At 37.3% G+C, this 24700-nt stretch overlaps 1 protein-coding gene across 2 annotated transcripts; it reads left to right on the top strand.

The window, feature by feature from the left end:
- Window positions 1-387: 387 nt before the first annotated feature.
- LOC135617871 (uncharacterized) lies at window positions 388-24632 on the top strand. 2 transcript variants are annotated; one of them, XM_065118589.1, is made up of 16 exons: window positions 388-843; window positions 1613-4267; window positions 6147-6615; window positions 6776-7001; window positions 7419-7583; window positions 7810-8082; window positions 8198-8443; window positions 9624-10007; window positions 10154-11503; window positions 11613-11669; window positions 13939-14367; window positions 17988-18211; window positions 18318-18451; window positions 23612-23863; window positions 23946-24124; window positions 24212-24632. In XM_065118589.1, the coding sequence occupies exons 1-16, from the start codon at window positions 438-440 to the stop codon at window positions 24296-24298; spliced, it is 7536 nt and encodes a 2511-aa protein (XP_064974661.1). In that variant the 5' UTR covers window positions 388-437; the 3' UTR covers window positions 24299-24632. The 2 variants fall into 2 exon arrangements, with proteins under 2 accessions (XP_064974661.1, XP_064974662.1); XM_065118590.1 differs by lacking the exon at window positions 24212-24632 and having other exon boundaries at window positions 23950-24086.
- Window positions 24633-24700: the final 68 nt, after the last annotated feature.

Here is a 24700-nt window from a genome sequence, read left to right as displayed (position 1 = left end):
TAAAGCAAGCCCACTATGACAACTAGCGGGCCCAAACAAAGTTATAACGATGGCCCATATTTTCTTCTCGAAAATGCATTTCACCCCTTCCATCTGGACCATCTCACGTACCTGTCACGTAATTGTAAGGTGGGACCCAGAAATTTACGTTACTGCCAATCGAAACGAGGGTACTGGTTGGGTAGTTGTAAACCAGTAGAGAAGTATTGCTTGGGAAATCAAATTTTGTCCTTCTATTTCATGATAATAACAGAAGGACTCCAAAATTTAGTGGGCAACCACATCTGTTCTTCATCAACCTTCTTTCTGAGGATATATCATTTATTATCTTCTCAATCAGGGACCTTTTTGTAGATGTTCCTTAAATATTTTCCCCACTCGGTCCTCGGCACCGACCTCCGCGCAGTATCCCAACGTTAGCCTCAGGGGAGACCAAGATGCCGGAGGCGGGCGGCGGCACGGCGAACCGTGGAGGCGGAGCCGATGAGCCCGAGGACATCATCGATATCCTCCCTCTCGAGCTCGTCCGATCCCAGCTGATCCCTCCCGCTCCAAACCGCCGCGGGTCGGCGATCGATTGGCTCCCGGAATTTGGTGGCGCCTCGTGGATCGCATACGGCGCCTCCTCTCTTCTCGTCATTTCCCACTTTCCTTCTCCTCTCTCCGACCACGAACGCCAACTCGGCCCATTCTTCCGGCAGGTGATCGAGCCGCCGCCTGGAGGTGAGCCCGTCGATTTGAGTGCGGTCTCTTGGTGCCCAGCGATACCGTCAGAGGGAGAGATCGCGGCGGCATTGGGAAATAGCATCTTCGTGTACTTGCCGGTCCCCGGCGGCGAATCAGGTAAGAGGGAGTGTCTTTTCGGTTTCCTGACTATTAGAATCGAGAAAATTGGAGAGAGAAAAAGGACTGAGTGGAGAGAAACCAAGCAAACTGATTTATCTCCACGTGAGTGTTTCTCTTTGAATCTGCTCGTTTCTTCTCTTCTTTCCTCGAGTGTTTTGGATCAAGAACTGATTAATTTCATTCCCAAAGTTTAAAGGTTCTAGATTTTCTTTGATTCTTGAATATTCAGATTGATTCTGATTACAAAATATATGCCACATGATTTAATTGGGTATCTTATATTTGAATCTATTAGTCCTTTCCTAAGATGTTTGTGCCATTGCCTCTAGCTGTGCTTGGCATTTTGCTTTACTTCATCCAAAGGAGTCAAAGCGTTCTGAGTATGTAGGTGGGTTTGTACTTGCATATTTACTGTACCATCTGGGTTGATCCTGCTTCACGCACCCAGCCAGTTTTGTCTTTCAGGATTCTGGAGGTAACAACAATTGTACTAGAAAGGTTCAGGATTAGCGCATTTCAATTGTTAGTCCTTTAGCATACTGTGGACTAAGTTCTTTTTGCTAGTGTTATAAGTAAAAAATGTCCAATAACTAATTTCTATGTATTCATCGAATTGCTTGGAATTTTCTGTTTAGTTGACAGGCAGTGGCAGTCGGAGTTCTGTTAGCAGCAAAATAATTTCAACCATGGATAAAATTTCTGAAGGACTTTTACTTTTTTACCTGTTGTTGGTAACAAACCATAACTGAGCAACTGAAAATTTCAGGTTCCTTTTCTTGGAAGCAGACTGTGGGGTTTGTGGAGACATTTTCAATAGAGACAATTGGATGGACGGGGTCTGGTGATGGGCTAGTTGCTGCTGGTGCCGAAGTGGTCTTATGGAATAGGAAAAAGGGCTGCTCTTGGGAAATGTCTTGGAAGTTGAAAGCAGAGGTGCCTCAAACTATTGTTTCTGCAACCCAGTTTGCTCAAGGGTCTGTGGCAACAGCTCCGCAAGCATTGATGCAGCATGACAAAGTTATATCCGGAGACCTTCATTCTTCAGTGTCAGACGAAACCAAGCATGTTCTAGTATATCATGATGATGGTAAATCGGGAATAACAAAAGTTCAGCTCTGTCATCCTCAACCTGTTTTGATGATTCAGTGGAGGCCATTTTCTGGGATGCAATTGCAAAAAGATGCTTTCCCTGCATGGAGGGACATGCTGTTGACTTGCTGCTTGGATGGAACAGTAAGATTGTGGAGTGAGATAGACAACGGTAGGCCTAGAAAATTCAATAAGGACATGCATGATCAGAAGCACATGAGGCGATTGTTCCATGTTGTTGCGGTGATTGAAATGAACCAGTCTTTGAAGGGAACACTTGGTAGAAACATATTTGTAAAATGGGCACTTGAACTTGGTGGTGTAATTGAAAAGGGTGAAGGAGATTGTTATTCTTTGTTATCATCTCATACTGAATGTGAGCAAATTGGCAAGTGTGAGTGGTTGATTGGTGTAGGGCCTAACTTCTCCATTACTTTCTGGGCCATTCATTGTCTTGATGATGTGTCCCCTACACGGTTTCCACGGGTGACAATGTGGAAGAAAGCAGATTTGATAGATCTTAAAGGGTCTAACTTTCTTCATTGTAATTTTTCAGAGACAATGGGCCAACCTATCCTAGTAAAAGTTGTTGCTTCAAGGTGTCGGCTTTTTGGTCCACCTTCTTCATGCTCTTTGCTTCAATTATTGCCTGATAATTCAATCAGCTGGTCACAATTGTATAGTTCATCAGAAAATACAGAGGATGGAATTTTAAGTAAGATAACAAAGGAGAGAAGTCTTTCATGCTTTGCTGGCAGTGCTCTCAGTGAGCATGGGCACACTGGGCGCATCATACAAATTGCAGTGCATCCATATAGTCGTGATATTGAACTTGCTGTTTCATTGGATTCCCATGGTTTACTTCTCTTCTGGTCCTTGTCTACTCTTTCAGAGAGCATCTTGGGTGTGCATACGCACATACATCCCATGTGGAAACTTATGGGTCATATAGATTTACCAGTTTCATCGCCTGATTGTAAATTTTCATGCTTGGTGTGGGCACCTTCAGTTTTGGAGGAGAACCGATTTCTTCTTGTGGGACATGAAGATGGAATTGATTGTTTCATGATTGAAGATTCCTTGAAAGGGGAAAGTATATTATCTCACAAAATTCTCACAATTCCATTTGGTGGTCAAACAAATGGAGCGAGTCCAGATCAAATGTTTGCAACACCTATTAGTTGCGGTGTTGGCCAATCATCTTGTTATAGTAGTTTCTCATTGCTTTGTGTATGGATTAGAAATTTTCAAACTTTATCATGGAAGGTCATCCTTCACATGTCCGGAACCAGTGGTATACTTTCCTCTGATGTCAAAGGACTTGCTATTTCGGAAGAAGGTAGATGCACAAGTTCTTCTGGTAAATTTTATTATGCCAATTCTTTTAGGCAGTCATCGAACTTACCTACTCCCCAGTGTTGTGGTGAAGTTACCAGTGTTGCTGTAGTTTCTCCAAGTAGTTGTTTACCATCCATCCAACAAGCATCTTCTAATGATTTTCCTAGTAGTTATTTTGGATACCATATGGCCACAGGATATTCTGATGGAACTTTGAGACTATGGAGGGTTTGCCATGTGCAATCAGAACATTCTGATACGGAATATGTCCCATGGGAGTTAGCGGGTACATTTACTGCACATGAAGGTCCAGTCAACGCAGTCTCTTTAGCTAGTTTTGGCAGTAAAGTTGCTACCACCAGCATCTGTGGCCCTAACAGTACATCCAGTCTTCATATCTGGGAATCTGTAAAGTTGACAGGTGGTGGTTCTTTTGTTTTAGAAGATGCAATATTCTTAAAAGGGACTGTTGTTGCTCTTAGTTGGTTAGCTTTAGGCAATGGTCAGACATTGCTTGGAATCTGTCTGCCAATGGAGTTGCGTATATATTCACAGAAAAGATCCTCTATTCACTCTTTTGTACATTCAGATAAGTCAAAGGAGATCCATAGTTGGTCTTGTATTGCAATCACTAGTTCTTTGACCATTGTAAGAGACTTCTTTTGGGGACCGAAGATGACTGCTGTGCTTGTTCACGAGAAACATTTTTCTGTCTACAGTCAGTGGTTATTCAGATCAAATAGTCCGTGCTGTGATGATTCTGTTGCCTATGTTAATCGAATGCAAGAAAACTTGTTCTGTGCAAGTGATACTGATAGAAACATCTTCAAGACACAAGAACAATTGAAAAGTGGGAGCAGTGGAAAGATTTTTCAGCAGGCTTATGCTCCTGATACTAGAAATAGGTTATTTTCCATTCTAGATATATCAAATAAATTGGATGGAACTTTAGCACTGTATCATCCTGAGGCATTGATTCAATATATCTATTCAGGTACTGTTTCAGCTCCTACAATATTTGACGTCATACAAGTTGTCATAGGCAACATATAAAAATATCATAGCCTTTGCTTTGCAACTTATGTTGGTTAAGGAACACTGAAAAACATATTATTGTCATGAAGGACAATCATCCAAATAGTCTGCAGCTTATGTTGTGAATGGACTGTCTATTTAGAAAGCAAGCAACACCATTTTCCCCTTGGGTGTGTTCTCATGAGTCATGATCACCAGTCGACCAAACCTGTTTATGCATAAATAGTTCTAAGTTATTGGTTTTCTATTGTTAGCCAGTACCTCGGAAGGATTTATAACATTATCTTATGAAAATTGGCCTTTGGTTTTCAAATATTAAATTTGAACTGTTTTTGATGCTTACTACAGTCATTGTATTTTGCCTACTAACAAAGTATCCATGTCCAGATAAATGTAACATGGTCTTGATGGTTTGAAATCACTGTACAGAAGAATTAAACTCCATCAGTCACTCAATTTTATGATGATACTTCCCTTAATCTACCCCATCTGACTAGTTGGTGGAAGATGTCTAGATGATGGAAAAAGTAGTGCTGCAGGGAAGTAGCCATTAACTTCTGAAGGAGACTCTTGCAAACCTGGAAATGATTGTTATTTCTGGAAAGAAGAGACGTATTGATCTATGTAGCAACAGTAGCATAGTCATCCTACTTCATCCGATGCTATAGTTTGCTATATGCTATTCATGATCGTTTTCTCTTGGTGACGTAGCATCATATTATGCAGCATTAGACTTTTAGAGGCTTGATCATGCTCTATCCATTGCCTATTTGATTCTGACCACAATATTATTGCCTTGTTCATCAGTAGTTTTACTTTAGTTGGACAGTTGTCGATACTTCTCTTAAAGAGGAACAGAAAACAAATACACAAGGACATATTCATTGGATACACAAGAGTTGTTTTCACCATTTGAGCACTATAAACTTAAGTAGAATTGGGTATGCATGGCAATGGGGTTATAGTTCTGCAATCTGTTAGTGGCTTAACATTTGAATTATAAGTTCCTTTTGCTAATTTTTCACTTTTAGTCATCATCAAGCTCTAAGCTGACCAGACAAATGGGAAATCTTCTGTAACTTGGAACAATTTGTTCATTATCTACAAAGTGCTTTCTCAGTCCTTCCAAGTTTGATTCTGTATCAGACCACAGCTATATTAAGGGATTATAATCTATTTCAGTATTACCTCTACTTATGTGCCATTAATATGAATCCTACTTTATCTTGTCATATTTCTTCTGTTTCCTTATTCATTGCAAGATATCAATACCTTTATTTTTCCTTAGGTCATGTGTGCTCACCAGCTTCGTCCTCATTTTGTATGTTGTTAATACGGTTAACTTTCTTTCTCAAGTCTCACTTAAATGGTATGTCCCTAAATTGCCGAAAATGGTGCCCGCCAGGAAATCAGAAAAAATAATTCACTCAAAATTTATTTTCCTGATCTGATCCTAGCTTCATTGCCATAGGTTCTGTGAGAATATTCTGTTATTAATATTGATTATTATTTTTCGAGGAATATACTCATGGAAAAGGATATTATACAAAAAATTATAATGCATAAGGAATCAGTGAATATCATTTAGTTTGTATTGGTCTTGGATTATTAAATTTGTGCTGAGAATATTATACATATATATAGATATTAATTTGACATTAAAAAACTGTAATGCTATTAATAATCTGGTTTTATGCTTTTCTCTGTTTCATCTAGTTTTATTGTGGTGACATTGAGCATTAGGCCATGACTAACTCCTGCCTGAGCTTCAAAGGTTTCACTTGTAAGATGTTGTTCATACTTCATACTACTGTTGAAACAATGATCACTTGTTGCAGGTAACTGGAAACGTGCAAAAGTTATTGTGAAACATTTTGTTAAATGTGTTAGTTGTAGTAAAACTTCATCTTCCATTATGAAGGGCAATCATTGTGGAAAATCTTCCTATAATGTGCCTGAAGTACACTTGTCTACATACTTTGAGGATAATAACTCTGTAAATTCATCCAGTGAAAGGTTATTTTGGGGTCAGGGTACTACTTCAGAAGAACCTACTTTGCATTTTCAAGGAAACAGTCTCCAGTTGCTAGACAGTAAATTAGAGGCTAACACTTTTGGGAGAATTTCAACTGCTGATGAAAAATCTGAAATCATGGATCTCATTGAAACTCTTGAGAAATCTGATGGAATTGCTGGTATGACAGATTTGGAGAAAACCCAAATACTTGTGATTCTTGATCTTCTGAATGAAATCAGTGATGCAAGAGCTACTTCAGCCTATAAAAGCCTTGATGAAGCCGGGCGTAGGTATGTTAAAATAAAAAGAGTAGAAGTGATTTTCTAAGATATCAAATTTATTCTTATACTTTGTGAAGTGTCTACCTTGTATGTACAAATACAAATACGAAGTCACTGATTTTGGGATTGTTTGTCATAATATTAACAATGTTTTTTTATTTCTCCAAAGGTTCTGGGTTTCTGTGCGATTTCAACATCTATATTTCATTCGTAAGTTTGGAAAGATGGTTGCTGAAGAGCTTGTCATCAACTCTAGGTTGGCTGCATGGGCCTTCCTATCTGATTGTCAAGATGATATGCTTAGTTCTGTTTTATCCACGGAGCCATCTTGGTTAGAAATGAGAAATTTGGGTATAGGGTTATGGTATACAAATGTGTCACAGCTGCGAACAAGGGTATATTACTTAATTCCAAACTGTCATGTCAGATTGATTGCTTGGTCTTACATTATCTATTTAGCATAATTCTGCAGTTACTATTTATAAACATCATAGATCTGCAGCTTTTGTAATCTCACATTGCTATGAAACAAAATACTAGTATTCAAACTAATTGTACCACTGAAATCATTCTTTCGACCTAAAAATGCAGCTCTTTTGATTATGTGGGTTGTTGAATATTATTGAACAAGTTGGTCCATTGTTTTATAGTGTGCCATCCCTTTACTGAATTTCTGGGCATGTGTTTATATTCTGATAATGTTATGTAACTTTCTGGAAATTCTGTTTGATTGTTCATTTTAATTGCTTTCATTCTTTTGCATAATCATGCTCCAGATCTTCCTGACTAACATAATATATTTGACCATATAGATGGAGAAGCTGGCAAGATCGCAATATCTGAAAAACAAGAACCCTAAGGACTGTGCACTTTTGTATTTAGCACTCAACAGGCTTCAAGTTTTGGCTGGCCTTTTCAAAATTAGCAAAGATGAGAAAGACAAAGTTTTGTTTGGATTTCTTTCACGTAATTTCCAGGTTTGTCAGTGTAATTGTGCATAATATACTCCTTTTTGCTCTAGGGCATTGTGTGAAGTTTGCAAGCACTTATGTAGTATCTTATTTTGCATTAAAAATGACATTTTGGGGGCATGGATCTTCCAAGTTCCAAGTTTGTTTTATAAAAGCTGATATATTATGCTCATGTGGAAAGTGGTGCAAAACATTGTACTGCCTTTTTGAGAGTGCATTTTCACTGATTTAGGAAGAGAAGAACAAAGCTGCTGCTCTGAAGAATGCTTATGTTTTGATGGGAAGACATCAATTGGAGCTCGCAATAGCTTTTTTTCTGCTAGGTGGAGATCCTTCCTCTGCTGTCACTGTTTGTGCTAAGAACCTTGGGGATGAACAACTAGCTCTTGTTATTTGTCGGCTCATTGAAGGTTATGGTGGTCCATTGGAGAGGCAACTCATATTAAGCATCTTGCTTCCCAATGCATTAGAGAAAGGTGACTACTGGCTTTCCAGCCTACTTGAGGTATGTGTTATATAAGCATCCTAGTTTTTATTTTCTCATTCTCCCAGAAATTTCCAATTGTTTCTATGTCAAAATTCTATAGCCTGTTAATGCTAACATAATTTTGCATGGTCAGTGGACATTGGGGAATTACTCACAATCAGTCAAGAGACTAGTTGATTTTCGGACAAAACATGTCAGCTGTAATTTAGTTGCTTTGCACAATCATGCTTTCTTATCTGATCCTGATATTGGTCGGTACTGCATGATACTTGCCACCCGAAATAGTTTCAGATGTTCTGTTGGTGAGAATGTCGCAGCAGCCTTTTCTAAGCTTGCAGCATTTTTGGCTGCAAGTGCCTTGAACAGATGTGGAATCCCTGTAAGTTCTATCTAAGTTGGATTTGCATATTCATTTTGTCTGTTCAAATTGTGTTGCTGAATTAGTAACTCTTCTTTCTACAACTTATTTGTATCATTTATGCATCTGCTGTATCTGATATGGGACATATGTTGTGATTAACTTTGGATATTGGATTCAGTTTGTGACGAATCTAATATATTTTCATCTCTCCAAGCAAACACAGAATCACAGATACAGTTCTTTCTCGCTCATTGATTCAGATTTTGAACATGAGCCTTCTGTAGTTGACGAAATCATTTTGGAAGTCGAAATTCAATATCTTATCTTATCAAACATTTTCCACTCTATTCAAATTCTGACAATTGATTAAATTCTATGGATTTGTGAAACTGTTGCAGTATTTAAGTATTAACCTAACCAGGCTTGATCAAATGTTTATAGTCAGTATATTGTTGATGTCTCATTCTATCTGAGCTAATCCTGGATTTCAGGGCCTGTGGCGGATTTGCTAGGTCCAGAATAGATTCGGTAGAATGTGCACTTTTTATCTGTCTTTTGATGCCAAGGAAAATTAATACACCTAACTTGTACATAACTCCTGCGGTTTACGTGAAAATGATGAATATTTTGGAGATTTGAGACTAGCAATATATGGCCAAGTCACGAAATTGTAGTAGGCTAATGGTTTCTCCTGTCAATACATCACAATTAGTTAGAAGGGTTTGATTATAGTGAATTGACATGGGAACTAAAATGATATCTCATTATTTTGCTGTTATAAAAGATAGTTTTAGGTGAAAGATCATTACAGGCTAATAATTCACTAGATTGTAAATAAGGTTTATTTTTCTTGTAATATTTTGATGAAAGATGTTCCTACTGAACTTGTAAATGTTATAAAGCTCTGTGAACTTTTATGATAAGATATTTGGATAGTCCCCAGTTTTGTTGCACTATTATGTGATATAATTTCTTCTTTGAAATGATTTATCAAACTGCGCATATGTAAAACAAAAAGAAAAGGTTACTGGAATTTGGGAACTTCCCTAGATACTCTGTGATATCTTCTAATCAGGAATCAGTTGTTTGGTGATTGCTTTTATCTTTATTGCTCGAGTTGTTTTGTGCTTAATAGCTTATGAGAGAAAACATGATTTTGGTCATTGAGGCTGATAAAGTGTCTTTTTGTTTGTCTAAGCTTGATGCACTTGAATGCTTGTCATCTTCTTTAAGCATTGAAGGTATGGACCACAAGAATATGTCAGGTGTTGAAAATCATGATCTTTTTCAAGGAATACTGAATCCATTCTCTGGTGATGCTTGCAACTGGCTACTAGAAAGTGTGGCCCATCAGTTGGAGCTGGATGTTAAACTAAATATGGCATTACGATACATATCAAGCTACTTGAGAAATCACCCAAGATGGCCATCCATTAACCTATCAAAATCCAGAAAAGTAATTAGCTCTGACTATGTTGCTTATCAAGATGAGGAGTTTCAGCAGCTGAAGCTTGATCTGGGCATGATAATATCAATGTTTGACAGGAAATTCTCACTGAGGCCAGTTGGCTTAGCTAACATGGTAATTTGATATATTACCAAGACAGTTTTCTTTTGCTTTTTCTTTCTTCTTTGATCTGTAATATTTACATCTTCAAGTTTCACATCAACTAATGACATTTAAAGGTATGTCTCTCATGACAGTAAAATTGTGATTTGCCTATGCAGGTACTACTTTTTGCCGACAACAAGGGATTGATTTTTCTTGGTTACCTGCTCTTGTATGTCAATAATTCTCTAGAAAGTGAAGATAATCACCGAACTCTTGACATGGTTTTGGATCCTGCTTTGATCAGGCTTCTGTTTAAGGCCACCGAGGAGATCTTATCTTTTCTGGCTAGGTTTGTTGTGTCGATCAATTTTACTTATTCAATGCTGAATCCAGTTTGTGACAGTAACACGAAATCTAGAGAGTATAGTCATGATCAGCTACTTAGTGTGTTTTGTTTGCAGAACATGTTATACTTGATCAATATTTTCAGGCTAATCTTTAGTTGTCAGAAAAAAATTGTTCCAGAAGATCTCACTTTGTGGTCTTTGGTTTTTGATCTTCTTGAATTTTATGTAAACTTTGCTTCTGCATGCATTAGAAGAAATATTAAAGAACTGATTCTGATGATTCATCCTATTGTAAATGCATTTATCAATGATGAGGTATCTTTTGAAGTTGCATATGGGAAACTGAGGGAACTTTCACGTCAGACTTCACTATTGGTTCATGTTGCATCAAATGATGAGGTTGGATTCATTTCTGACTCTGGATTTCAACAAAAACATTCAGAAGTACATGAGTCTTCAATTCCAGAAGATGAAAGGTGGCAAATATTAGGGGTTTGTTTATGGTTGCACATGTTGAACTTTACAAAGCTTGGACTAAGCAAGTTTCCAGCGAATGAAGAGTGTTACGATGTTAGAAGTATAAAAAATGTGATCGATACATTTCCTTTTGCTAGTGCAAATTCACTAGTAAATGCACTCAGATATGTCTCCTCTTCTTTGGTAAAACTACTCGCTTCATTCCTTAAACAGAAAGCATTGAAAGGTTCACCAGTTAATAGTATTGTTTGGTTGGATGAATGTGCTCGCTCCCATCCATGCTCATTACAGAATTGTCTAAATCAGGGACTTGATTCTTTGCAACTGCCTGACAATGAGCAGCAGCCATCTTTGAAGATATTGTGGGATGTTTCTGTCAGTCCTTCTGAAATATGTGCATATTTTGCTAAAGAAAAAGTTGGCTCTTTTCCCTGTAATCATCAGAATCAGTTTGCTTCCTGGAAAGATGTGCAGAGGAATATTTCCTCTGAGAATGAGAATGCTGATTCTTTGGACAATAGAGAGGGAGAAAAGATTGGTGGTAATGGTCTTTATAAAGAAACCAAATCAGGACATGATGGTACAGTTTTGGACAAGGATAATTTTCTTGAAACAAATAGGAAACACTTAGGTCCCAGGGGAGATGTTACTTTCTTCAACAACCCAAAAGAAGTTATGAAGAGAAGTGGGGAACTTTTTGAGGTATATTTTTCTTTGCTAAATCTTTTCTCCCAAAAAGCACAGAACATAATATCTGCAAGTTAAGCATCATGGTTATAAAAGCAGGTTAAAAATGTTCTTTTCGATGCAGGCTATATGCTTTAACTCCATCAATGAGAATGAAGTTGCACTTTCAAGCAACAAAAAGGTAACTTCTTCCTCGCATATAAAGCATGATTTGTGATCTGTCTTGTGAAAGGAGAATTCTAGAACCTAAAAATTTGTTCTTATTTATGGCTATATTCTCTGTGAAGATTTGTTTGATTATGGCATGACACAATTTTTTACTTTTATGAGAGTATTATAACTTGTAGAACTGGGTTTTTCTTCCTGGTAATGAAGAACCCTGCTTTTGTGTTTTAACAAATACTATGTAGAAAAATCAGATGCCCACTGCTTGATGTCCATTGACTTGGTTGTTGGCTATGTTAACCCCAATGAAAAATCAATCCATCAAGATCGACAAGTGCTGAAGCTTTTTTATTTTACTGGTTCTTTTTCAACTATAATCCTATATGGATGAAATGTTTTTGTGTCATATAATCTGGAGTCTGGAATATATCACCTCATGTTGGACAAAAGTTGATGACTGTCAATTTTCTTCTGATTTTTCTTTAATGCATGCATTTGTCACATGGATTTGACCTGTTTACTTGTGTGAAGTGTCCACGTTACCAATTTTCTAGACCGAAATTCTCCTATAGTACATAGAAAAGAATTAGCTTACTATCAAAACTTCAGCAGCTTTAGTACATAAAAATTCTTTACTAGTCCAACCAAGTTCCAGCACACAGACTTTCTAATTTCGCTCAGTCCGGCTCCAAGTTGAGCTTACCATCTGGTATTCATACCACACCATGGTGGTAGACTACTACCCGTTACCTCTTTCATTCTTTTTTTTGTCTTTTACTTCTCCTCCTCCTCCTCTACCCCCTCTTCCTCCTCCTCTGCCTTTTTCTTCCCTATATTTGTTCTCCTCTTTCTGCTTCCTTCTCCTCTCCTCTTCTTTCTATTTGGTCTGTCATTTGTGTTGACTAGTATGCCAGCATACGGTGTGCCAATATGCAATATTCCAGTATGTACCATACCAGTCTTGTCAACAATCAGTATGGATCTTGGACCAAAACTTAAAACCTTGCTCTTTTGTTCAAGACATATTTGTTCCCTCGGAGTAATATAATATTTTTTTAAGGACTTATAGAGGATACATGCTTGTCATTATTCAATTTGTGGATAGGTGGATCTTTGGGAAATTTGGGGTGTCTTTCAAGATTTTAGTAAATGAATATTGTTGAATCTTTTGCTCCCTCACTCCCCTTTGTGTTTCAATATCTTTAACCTTCACACCCTTTCATATGAGTGTTGTCATATACTCTTCCTGAATATGGCTCGACACCTCTATGCATACTATGTGTGTCACTCTGTGGGCCCTGATGAATTGGTAATGGGAGATTCTAGAGCATAACCCAAAATTTCTTTGGCACATTTGGCAATATTTTGTGACTAACCATCAAGTTCACGTCTTTTAGCTGAGGCACAATTTGGCGCAAAAGAGAAATACCAGAATGTAAACAGCTAGTTATTGGATAGAAATTTATACCTTGTTTTCTCCAGTTTAGGCTCATGTAATTATGGAGTAATGCTCCAAAACTTGCTGTATACATGTGAAAAGGGGCATGAAATAAATCATTTTGCAAACTTCAGTGGATTGGAGTAATACTGTAAAACAACAACAGAAATTTACATTTGACGAGATGGTGCAGATGGGGTGGAAGTAATTCCCTGTAAATGCCCGTATCCTGGTTAAGTGGATTGCAGTTATTCCTGTATACTTAAGTTCTTGGTAATATATGTAACTCAAAAATTACAAAAATATAGCATTTCTGTTAGATCTACAATTACTTGTCAGTATCACAGGCCTTCATCCTTACTTAAAATGGTCTGCATGTTTATTCATGTCATACAGATATTTCCTTTCTTCTTTTGGGTTATGATACATGATTTAGGTGGTTCCAAATTGCGGATCTCGGTGTTGGCTGTATTGTTGTACACTTGTACTTACTGTGTCAGCAACTATTCATCGAGTGTCAAGGGTGCATCATGTGTTCTGTTCATGAAGAACTGGCAACATGCATTCTAGCTAGTTTAGGCACAGGAGAACATCGCATTAGTGGTATCTATTATGTACTGTTCTATTGGCTGTCACTGTACAATCAGTCATGGGTAAGATATGTGGCACCAAAAGCATTCTGATCCTTTGAATTATATTGTACTTTTATTTTTGAAGATTGATAGTATGAAATAATTGATATTAGAAATATTGGAAATTATGTCTGTGGTTTCATTATTTTTATTTCGGTGATATCTTGACACCTCATTGTTTATGGTTATTATACCAATTAACTGGTTATTTTTAGGGGCTCATTTTCTTCAACTTGGAAGATAAGGAACATTTCAGGCAACAAGCAGAGTATATCTGGTCAGTTTCTGATTGGCCACAAGATGGGTGGGCTGGTTGTGAATCTACACCTGTTCCTACATATGTTTCTCAGGGCATTGGCCTTGGGAACAAAAGAGGGGCACACCTTGGTTTGGGTGGTGCGACAATTGGCGTAGGCTCTTTGGCAAGACCAGGAAAAGACCTGACTGGTGGTGGAGCATTTGGAATACCAGGTTATGCTGGTATTGGAGCTGTAGGTTTAGGATGGGGAGAAGAAGAAGATTTTGAGGAGTTTAGAGATCCTCCAGCTACAGTTGAAAACATTCACTCACGAGCATTATCACGTCATCCCTCGATGCCTTTCCTTTTAGTTGGATCTAGCAACACACATGTCTACCTCTGGGAGGTAATAATTTTCTTTGATAATGCCAAATTATCTGTTGTGTTATTTGATTCGGATATTTTGAAGAGAACTTTTTATTAATCAAGTTCTTAAACTTGTAAAGACACTGATAGTAGTATCAGTGAAAATTTCAAGTTTATCCTGTCAAAGTTCTTTTTGGTACTATCGATGCTCTATCACCAAGTTAAAAAAAAATTATTTGCAGCATCTTCACTCGCATATTCCTTCTTATAACTTGGATTTTATGATTAAAATATGTTTCCTTCCTGACAAATGGTGATAGAATCTATTAATACAAACTAGAAAGCAAGGATTGAAATTTCGTACCATACCAAAATTTCGAGACATATTCGGTATGGTATGGTACTGTATACTGAGCGATATATTTTGACATACCGCTCGGTATATATATATATATATATATATATATATATATATATATATATATATATATATATATATATATATATATATATATATATATATATATATATAGAGGTAAACTCGAGCGACGTCGCAGATTAAAAAAAAAATTGCGACGTCGCCCGTGGCGACATCACCTCTCTTCTTGGGCGACGTTGTCGAGGCGACGTCGTAGATAAAAAAAAAATGACGTCGCAGATTAAAAAAAAATTGCGACATCGCCGAGGCGACGTCGCTCGAGAAGAGAAGAAAAAAAAAATCTTCGCCTCTCTCCGCCCCGCGATGTCGATGCCTCTTCTCCTGCGCACGGATGAGAAGTCGCCAATAGACGAAGAGGAGAGCGGCGATCTCCAAGTTCTCCCTTTCTTTTGCTATTTCTTTCTTCCCCTTCTCCCTCTTCTTTCTTCTCCCTCGATCACCGTTGACGATACCGCTTGGTAGCGGGCGGTCCGTGTGTCGGTCTGCTGATGGACCAGTACGAACCGCCTGGTACGAGCTGTATCATTCGGTATTGCAGATCTTGCTGGAAAGTATTTAATTTAAGTTCCACAAGTTGTCTCTGCCTTGGTTTGGATTAATATTGATCCATCAGAGTTGGATTCTTATGAAAAATACATTAAATTCCTTATTATATATGGCTAATTGTGACTCATCGGATGCTTTATCTTGTAAGTAATTTCTGTACATATGTTTATATGTAGCCTATGTAATCATTTTGGTTAGAGAGAAATATGAAATTCTACAGAAATATGTTGACGTACTCATTGCTATTTGTTATGGTTACTCATTGATCCATTAGATTTTTTTTCCTTGTATTTTCGTATGCATGATATTTAGCATTGCTATTTATATATATGTTTTCATCTATATTCATCTACGTGCATCATAAGTTTCTTCATTTTTTTTTTTTCAGAATCTTTGCATTGTTTCTATTTTTGTGCTCTTGCTTTGGGGTTTCAATCATCTTTCCAAATTGCAACTTTTACGAAATACAAAATTTGTTTAATTGTTCATAGCCTCTATATTCTGCCTCTCCTCTCTATTTCTTCTTGTCTTTTGATTTAATAATCATGTGACTCTATGATAGATTCAGTTTCATCCTCTCCTTATAAAGGGAAAAAATATGGGTAGAATAGTAAAATTCAAAATGTGTATTCTGGATGGGTTTGATGGAGTCGAAGGGCACTTATGGAGTATTATATGTCTTACTATCTTTGACGAGGTCACAAAATCCAAGGTTTTTAATCTAGTATTGTATTGGTGTACTGAGCCTTGCTCGGTACGGTACGTACTGATGTACCGAGTGGTTTGCCAGGGCATATTGAGTGGAGAACACGAAGCAACTTAGGGTTTTTGTATTTGATCGTGGACACAGAGGAGAAAAACTCCCCCCACCGACGGGTGAAGTGCCTTGGGGTTGACTGGTGCATGCACGAGGGGGAGTGGCGGAGAGGGAAGGCTTCCGGAAAGGGAAAGTTCTCATGGCCCTCCAACGTGACCTTCATAGGAGAACTCCGTTCCAATCGGATAGAAGGCTTCGGGACCTTCACCGAGTTGGAGGGCAACGCTTGCCTTGGCGACACAGAGCACAAGTTTAGATACAAGTGGTACACCAATGACAACTATCATGAGGGCGGCTAGTGGTGCAACCTACAGGAGGGTTGTGACCGATACGTGTGGCGGAGTGGAAACCAGTACATTAGTGAGTGGCCGAATGACGTAATATCCGACCGTGGGGCACTCACCTGGGCTAATGGCAATCACTACGACGGCCATTGGGAGAATGTTGTGCCGAAGGGGAGGGGCGTGTAAGCTTGGTTGGACAACAACTGCTTTATAACGCCCGGTATAGGTTGGTAACAATCGAAATTTTGATCGTTACCACCTGGTACATTCCCGTATCACCTGATATAGGGCCAAAAACCTTATACTGCCTGGTAGCAACCTGTCCACGTGCCGGTCTATTGGCGAACCGGTACATGTACAAAATTAAAAACCCTGGCAAAATCTAGTGGATATTAGATTGTTGAGGTTGACGGTATAAAGCGTGGATAAGGCTTGGAATAATTTGTTTATGGGTGCAGTATAAGTTCTTCTAAGCACAAGTTCTGTAAATTGATTAAAATGATGGTCACTGTCTTCAGAATCAAGTGGAAGACTTATTCGAAGAACTTGGTCAACAAAGGGTAAATTCATAAAAAGATGGACAAGATGGTTTTGATAGTTTTGATGATTTTTTTATGGTATTAATTTTAATAATTCTTCTTCCCAGTTTATTTGTCAATTTGAATAGGTAGAAGTATTATATGTAAAATAAGAGTAGGATACAGTGTTGCTTAAATAATTGGTCGACTATCAATATCTGAGGCTTATTTGTAAATATTTTATGACAGTATAGGTTTGTTTGAAGTCTAGTAGATTCTTTACTAGCTACATAGGTGAGCCAAAATTTACTTTCTGAATTGTAATAGTTTCAAAAGAGATTATGTTTTGACCTGGGGAATTCAATTATTCCCTAGTGACTTGGTTTGGTTCCATAATGTCAGGTAAAACACATACATGTGGACCTATTTTTAATGCTTGAATTATTCTGTTCTCATGTTTTGAAATTTATCTTGTCTAATTATTGATAATATTTACTTTCTCATGTTTTGATATTTATCTTGTCTAATTATTTATAATATTTACATGCATTTTGTATGATAGCATAAAAAATACTATACAAACCTTTTATTTCTATGGGGTTTTTCATGTCTATCCCTTCAAAGTTTGGAAATACATATTTGCTCCTCCAAATTTTAATATTTCACTTATATCACATCAAAAATGTATATTTTTCGTACATGACCATCTAAATATTTAAATATTTTATATATGTCACTTCTGTTAACAATTCCTCCAATAAATTCAAGTTAATTACTATTAATCATGGTTATCATTGATTTTTTTTAAGTAAAATTTTAAATAACTAAAATATCCTTTATTTCTTTCTTTAATTATTTGATCTCTCATGTTCCTCAACATTTTGAAGGGAATATTAATGTCACTTTGTGAATGCCATTATGCTAACGGTCAATTGGCAGATATTATGTCATTGGGAAGATTTGAGCTTTGCAAGTATACATATGCTAAACTTGAATTGAGAGGGGCAAATAGGAAAATCATAAACTTACTTGCTTTGTTAATATTGCATTTTGCAGTTTGGGAAAGACAGAGCTACAGCAACCTATGGTGTGCTTCCTGCAGCTAATGTGCCACCTCCTTATGCACTTGCATCAATATCTGCATTACAATTTGATCACTATGGGCACAGATTTGCTACTGCTGCATTAGATGGCACAGTATGCACATGGCAACTTGAGGTGGGAGGGAAGAGCAATGTACACCCCACAGATTCTTCCCTCTGCTTTAGCAATCATGCATCGTATGTACCTCCTGTTCTAGGCAAATTTTTTCCAATACTATGAAAATCAATATGAACATTGCATCATTCTTTCTGATTTTAATTGATGGGTTGAAACTGTTCCCAGGGATGTTGCATACGTGGCCACTAGTGGGTCAATTCTTGCTGCTGCTGGGTGTAGCACAAATGGTGTCAATGTTGTTTTATGGGATACTATGGCCCCGCCTGCCACATGCCAAGCTTCTCTATTTTGTCATGAAGGTATAGCCCAAGTTGGTATTTCAAAAACATTAACTTTATCTAAACCTAGATGTGAAAGCTTATTGTTATCAGGGTACAAGAAGAGTATCATGCAAGGTTATTAATATGGGCCTCTCACCTTCTATCTAAACCTAATTAATAGGAGACAGTCAAATGCATACAAATTTGAAAACTTATTCTAAATTTCTTATTCGGGTACAAGAAGAGCAGCATGTGAGGTTCTAAATTTCGATCTATAGTTGTGACAACTCATAACTTCATATAGGAGCAACTTTCCTCTTGGTTGCTACATGCCTATTATGTCATGGTACTATTTTATAGGTTTTCTTCCTAATTTATATGTTATGTATAATCCTGTCATGTAAATCATCCTGGTTTGTAGCATTTGTAAGTATCATTTCAGATCTTGATGATCGGCATATATGGTGTTTGCACTTTGTACTACTCTTTCAGTCTTATTAACTATGTAGTTAACAGTTGTGGACTTGGTAGTTGGTACTACTGATGGGTAAAGATTAGGCAGATCAGATATCTGGTCACAAAAGCCTTGACACAAAATAACCAAAGAGATACGAACACCAAAAGCAAGTTGCTCATCTAGTCGGCCAGTTGTGTAACAAACTGGCTCTTTTGCCTACCTAGATGGGATCTCTCTCTGGCCTATATCAGGCACTCATTCCTATATATTGATAGAAAGACCTTTGTCAAATACTGGATGTAGGGATCTTATTTTCTCTGCTGTTTACTTCTATACCTACTGCTATATAAACTTTCAAACTTTAACTGCACAAGAGCTATAGCTTATTTTACTGACCAGATAAACTTTTCACATGTAAGACATACCTTCATAATCAAAACAATTCAGATGTATTTGAGACTGTGCTGAACTGTTGAAGCTGCAGAAACCTATTCGCTGATAGCTACAGTGGAATTATATAGTGATTTAAAAAGGCGCTCGGGCGCTCGCTTAGGCGCTCGGGCGAGGCGAGGCGAGGCCCGAGCGCCTCACTTCACTTCCAGGCAGTGTGCTTCAAAGAGGTGCCGCCTAGGCGCTCGCCCGAGCCCAGGCGCTGGGCGCTTCGGGCGAGCGCTTAGGTTAAACCAGGCGACCGAACCAGGATTTTAGGTCTGGTTCGGTCTCCGGTGTTTTAGTTGGTTCAATCGAACCAACTAAAACCGATATCAGCTGTCGCTGCCCAACCCTAACCCTGCTCATTGCCGCTCCCGCTGCCGCTGCCTCGTTACACTCCCGCTGTCGCTGCCTCCTTACACTCCCACTCCCATTGTCGTTGTCGCTGCCGCTTCCTCTTTTCTCAGTCAGCACCCCCTTACACTCCTCTTCTTTCTTCTCCTTCTGTATAATGTTAACAGTATACAGTTAACAGTATACTAATAATAGTATTTGAATTTTGAAACTTTTTGTTAATGTGACATTATGATTTTGTATCTTAGATTTTCTTAATTTAATAACATATTTTTATTTAATTTTTTAAATAATTATATTTATTAATTATATTATATATTTTTATATTTTAGCTCCTCGCTTCGTTCGGACGAGCGCCTAGCGCCTCGGGCGTTTTTGGACCTTAGCGTCTTTTGGCGCCTAGCACTTTTTAAATCACTGGAATTATAATCCCATTTCAATTTTGATTTTGCACATATCCTCATGTGACACTTTGAACTTGATTGCCAGTAATTTGCAGCTAGAATATTTAACTCTTGGTTAATTAATCATCCAAAACATTTCTTCATATTTCCCTTATTGTTGGAAAATCTGCATGAAAAAGCAAAGTGATGTGTTATCATGAGGAGTGATTTTCATTCCCTATCTCCAGTTTATTATTCTTTCAATCTTTTGTATCAGCTTAGTCACTAGTTATCATGAGAAACATACCGTAATTGAACCTCATGTGCAACTTAATTGATTGTAACTGTTCTCCCTGCAAACTGTTCTTGCATTCTATTATTGCAGAATGTCAAAATTGTCTTTATTTTGACCAATTTTTAAATATGCATACTTATCGACATTTCTTGAACTATTTTCCTAACAAGTTTGCTTTAATATTTTATGGTAGTTTATATTATCAGATACCATGATAAAGTTACATTTTCTTTTCCATCTGCAGTTTCTTGGATTACTTCAAGGTGTTTTCTTAATTTTTCCCACGTTTCTTTCAGTTATTTGCAGTGAAATCATGAAAAATGTACATGTTCAACATCAACTTTTGCTGACAGCGTTTCATTTTTAGACATCCTTTTGTGCATCTTACTACATGAAGTTCCAAATAAATAACTGGACTTCTGAGCTTTCATGAATCTTTTGTTTTGTTGAGAAGTATCCTTTGGTAACCAGATATCCTTTTCATATTTGTTCATCCTTTGGTATCAATAATTTCATTTACTAGTAGGTAGGTGATGAAAATCATCAACTTAGCAACCATACACCCCGATAGTTAAAGAGTTATGATACATATGGAATGCAAATTGATACCCTCCAACGAATTGAAATAAGATGAATCGTTCAAGATTGAAGTAAGGGAAACTATTCTAATCACTTTATCAATGAAAAATTGATAAAATAATTAGAACAATACTTTGATTCCCTTAAAACACTACAAACTAAGAAGTTTAATAAGTTGAAAGGAAAAGCAAAGATTTTTGGGTTTTGAACGTCACAAGCAGAAAGCTTGATAAGTTCCAAGGTTCATGCAAGAACTTAAAAACAAAATACTCACCAATGTTGAAAGATGATTATAATTCTAAATTACCTTCTTACATAGGAAGTCAGTCTTATTTATATAATACAAAGGCCAAGTATAAAGGAAATGAATCCATTAAATACATTAAATGACATTCATATTCCTAATTCATGAATGTAGATCACTCATTAATCTGCCTTGAATTTATTTAAATGATCATTCATGAATAAGCTTACAATTCCTAAGATGGTCCAACATGGCTGAATGACCTTTATTCTTTAAAATGAGCCAAAAATTCATCATTCTCTCAAAGCTGGATTTTTTTTTCATGATTTAGACTTATTTGAATCATGTTGATCATTTTAGGCTCTTCTTGCATCCATATAACCTTGACCGAGTCTTGACTAGCTTGCTCCTTCCAAATGCCTTCCAATAAGCAAATTAAGGTTTCTTTCATCCTTTTAGCTTTAGCTTGGTCCTTCATGAATAGTTAAAGGGTCTTTGACAGAATTATGATCAATTTGTTGGTTCATATCATTCTTAAAATAGGCTGAAAATTCATCATTCTCTCAAAGTTGGACTTTCTTTTCATGATTTGGACTTATTTGAATCATGTTGACTATTTTAGGCTCTTCTTGCATCCATAGAACCTTGATCGAGTCTTGACCAACTTGCTCCTTTCAAATGCCTTCCAATAAATAAGTTAAGGTTTCTTTCATCATTTTAGTTTTAGCTCTTGTTATGATCAACTTGGCAGAATTATGATCAACTTGTTGGTTCATATCATTCTTAAAATAGGCTGAAAATTCATCATTTTCTCAAAGTTGGACTTTCTTTTCATGATTTGGACTTATTTGAATCATGTTGACCATTTTAGGCTCTTCTTGCATCCATAGAACCTTGATCGAGTCTTGACCAACTTGCTCCTTCCAAATGTCTTCCAATAAATAAGTTAAGGTTTCTTTCAGCATTTTAGTTTTAGCTCTTGTTATGGTCCTCCATGAGTAGTTAAAGGGCATTTGGCAGAATTATGATCAACTTGCTAGTTCATATCATCAGGACTTGGACCGGTGTGATACCAGTTCATACCACCAGTGTACTAGGCATCGGTATGCCAGTACGTACTAAGTTTCAAAAGGTACTAAAAAAAGTTGATAAACAAAAAACAAAACAAGTGCTTGGTACAGAGCTTGTACCACCATGTACCAGATGGGTGTACAGCCCAAATTGTTCCATGTGCCGCTAACTTGTCAAACCGGTGAATACCACCTGTACTGTACTGAATGGGTAATTTGGTCAAAAAGTTGGCTTATTGAGCTGGTAATGTCGAACTAAATTGTAATGCAGCTAGCACTACAATTTGGTACACTCTTGAAGCACTTCCTGATCTCCTATCAGAGACAGCAAGTCGATAGTACTGTTGTGCTTCCTGTAAGTATTCATGGTACTATTATCAGATTTACAGAAGACAACCGGTTATAAAATTTTAGACAATTCATTCCCTTCACCTTCAAAATACTGAGGTAAGAAAAGATGGCCTTCAACCTTTGCTTAGTTTAATACTTGCATACTTCTTTAGCCAAAGTCATTTTTTATATTATGTCCTTGGTGCAGTTGTGTTCCATACAGAATGATTTACTTCTGTACTGCAGTCGTAGTCCATGCAGAATGATTTACTTTGTACATTAATTTGGTTGCTAGCTTTTTTTCATCCTTATTTGTTTGTAGCAAGTTTTCAGTTTTCACTTGATGTATCCTGATGACCCTGTTTGGTAAGGTTCAGACATCAAAGAACGAGTCCATGTTGACACTCATTGAGTTAATATGAGAAAGGAGGGAAGGAGGGAGGGTAAACTTCAATCCTCAAAAGCTTTCCCTTCAACATTGTCTAGTCAAGTAAATTTCTCAAGGTTCGTAATACTTGAGTCAGTTCTTAAAACAATAAGGAGGCTGAATATGGATTGTCAAGTGAGCTAAAAGGGTGGCACACATGGAGTGGTTATCCATAGATCAAGTTGGATTCCACTGGCACACTATTCACCTTGCTATATGTCATGTTATTTTTTTTTTACTCGATGCTTAAAACATACATGGTTGGTTAAGAACTGTTTTGTATGTTCTCACTCGGAGGTGATGTGCAGAGCATCGATCTATAGATTTAGGAGTTGTATTCCAATGGTTCATTGGATTATTTATGTGTTTCGTATGGAGCTTTCCTTTTTACACAGTCCTGATGGAAGGATCAGAGCTTAGTCTCTTTTGCTTATATTATAAATGTTGCCTAAGTAAATGCATGTAGATTTTCATCGAGGAAATAATGAACTGCTGAGCAGGCAAAAGTTGAACAAAATAAAAATTTATAAGTTATTCACATATTGATTTTGCTTAGACAAGAATATCAAGTATTAGTTGTATACCCAAATAATGCATCTTTTGATTGCGAATCTTCTTTCATTTGAAGGTGGTGCCCGTTCTATATCAGTGTTCGACAATGATATCGGGACTGGTTCTATTTCACCCATAATAGTTACAGGAGGGAAAAGTGGTGATGTTGGGCTTCATGACTTACGATACATTGCAACTGGAAAGTCTAGACGGAATAGGCATGCCAGTGAGCAAGATCTCAAGACAATGCATGATACAAACTTGGGAACTTTCAAGCATGGTGAGAATTCAAATGGGATGATCTGGTATATACCAAAGGCTCATCTAGGTACATCATGCACCTTCTCCATATATTCTCTATAAGAATAAATTGGTTCTTTATTCTGATTTCCTATTTGGTGTTGGTAAAGGAAGTGTAACCAGGATAACGACTATCCCAAACACCAGCTTGTTCTTAACTGGTAGCAAAGATGGAGACGTGAAACTATGGGATGCCAAAAGATCCCAATTGGTTTATCATTGGCAAAAGCTGCATGATCGCCACACTTTTCTTCAACCAAACTCACGGGGCTTTGGTGGAGTTGTCAGAGTAATCTCTTAGACAGAACCTAGAACATAATTTCGTACTTTCCTATCATTAACATTACTAGATACTATCTCTCACTCTTTTATGTAGGCTGCTGTGACTGATATCCAAGTCCTTTCCAATGGTTTTCTTACATGTGGTGGAGATGGTTCTGTAAAGCTTGTCCAACTCAAATAATTTTGACAGAACAACTAACAGAAACCAAAAGAAAATCTGCTTCAGGAAGGGTTAGGCCTGAAGAACTCTGTGGTGCTTAGTTGAATTTCATTCTGTACTTCTTATATGTCAGGCGTGCAACCTGGCTTGACCAACGACGTCTAACGGCATCAAATCATCAGTTTTGGCACCTAAAGTTTGTATATCCTTTGTCATATATCCTGACTCTTATAATCTTATGCATTTTTTGGTTGTATTGGCTCCCTTGTGTTATGTTCTGGTTTATTTAGATTCATTGTTCAGGTGCCACTGGGATGTAAAAAATATTTTCTCGAGTTGTCTGTAATTAGGTTTACACCTTTTTGTGTCGCGTTGAGAGTTGTCTGAATTATCTGAATGCCAAGCTGCTGGTAAAATGATAAA

This window comes from Musa acuminata, chromosome BXJ2-7, assembly GCF_036884655.1.
Source record: "Musa acuminata AAA Group cultivar baxijiao chromosome BXJ2-7, Cavendish_Baxijiao_AAA, whole genome shotgun sequence".
Lineage (NCBI taxonomy): Eukaryota > Viridiplantae > Streptophyta > Magnoliopsida > Zingiberales > Musaceae > Musa > Musa acuminata.
Note: the sequence above shows the minus strand (reverse complement) of the source record. Positions and strands in the feature narration are given on the sequence as shown.

Excerpts from the sequence above, each read along its gene's own strand:
- LOC135617871 (XM_065118589.1), top strand. The coding sequence starts at position 438 with ATGCCGGAGGCGGGCGGCGGCACGGCGAACCGTGGAGGCGGAGCCGAT. Across the intron at positions 4,268-6,146 it reads GATTCAATATATCTATTCAG|GTAACTGGAAACGTGCAAAA; the intron begins GTACTGTTTCAG and ends CACTTGTTGCAG. Across the intron at positions 8,444-9,623 it reads TGAACAGATGTGGAATCCCT|CTTGATGCACTTGAATGCTT; the intron begins GTAAGTTCTATC and ends TGTTTGTCTAAG.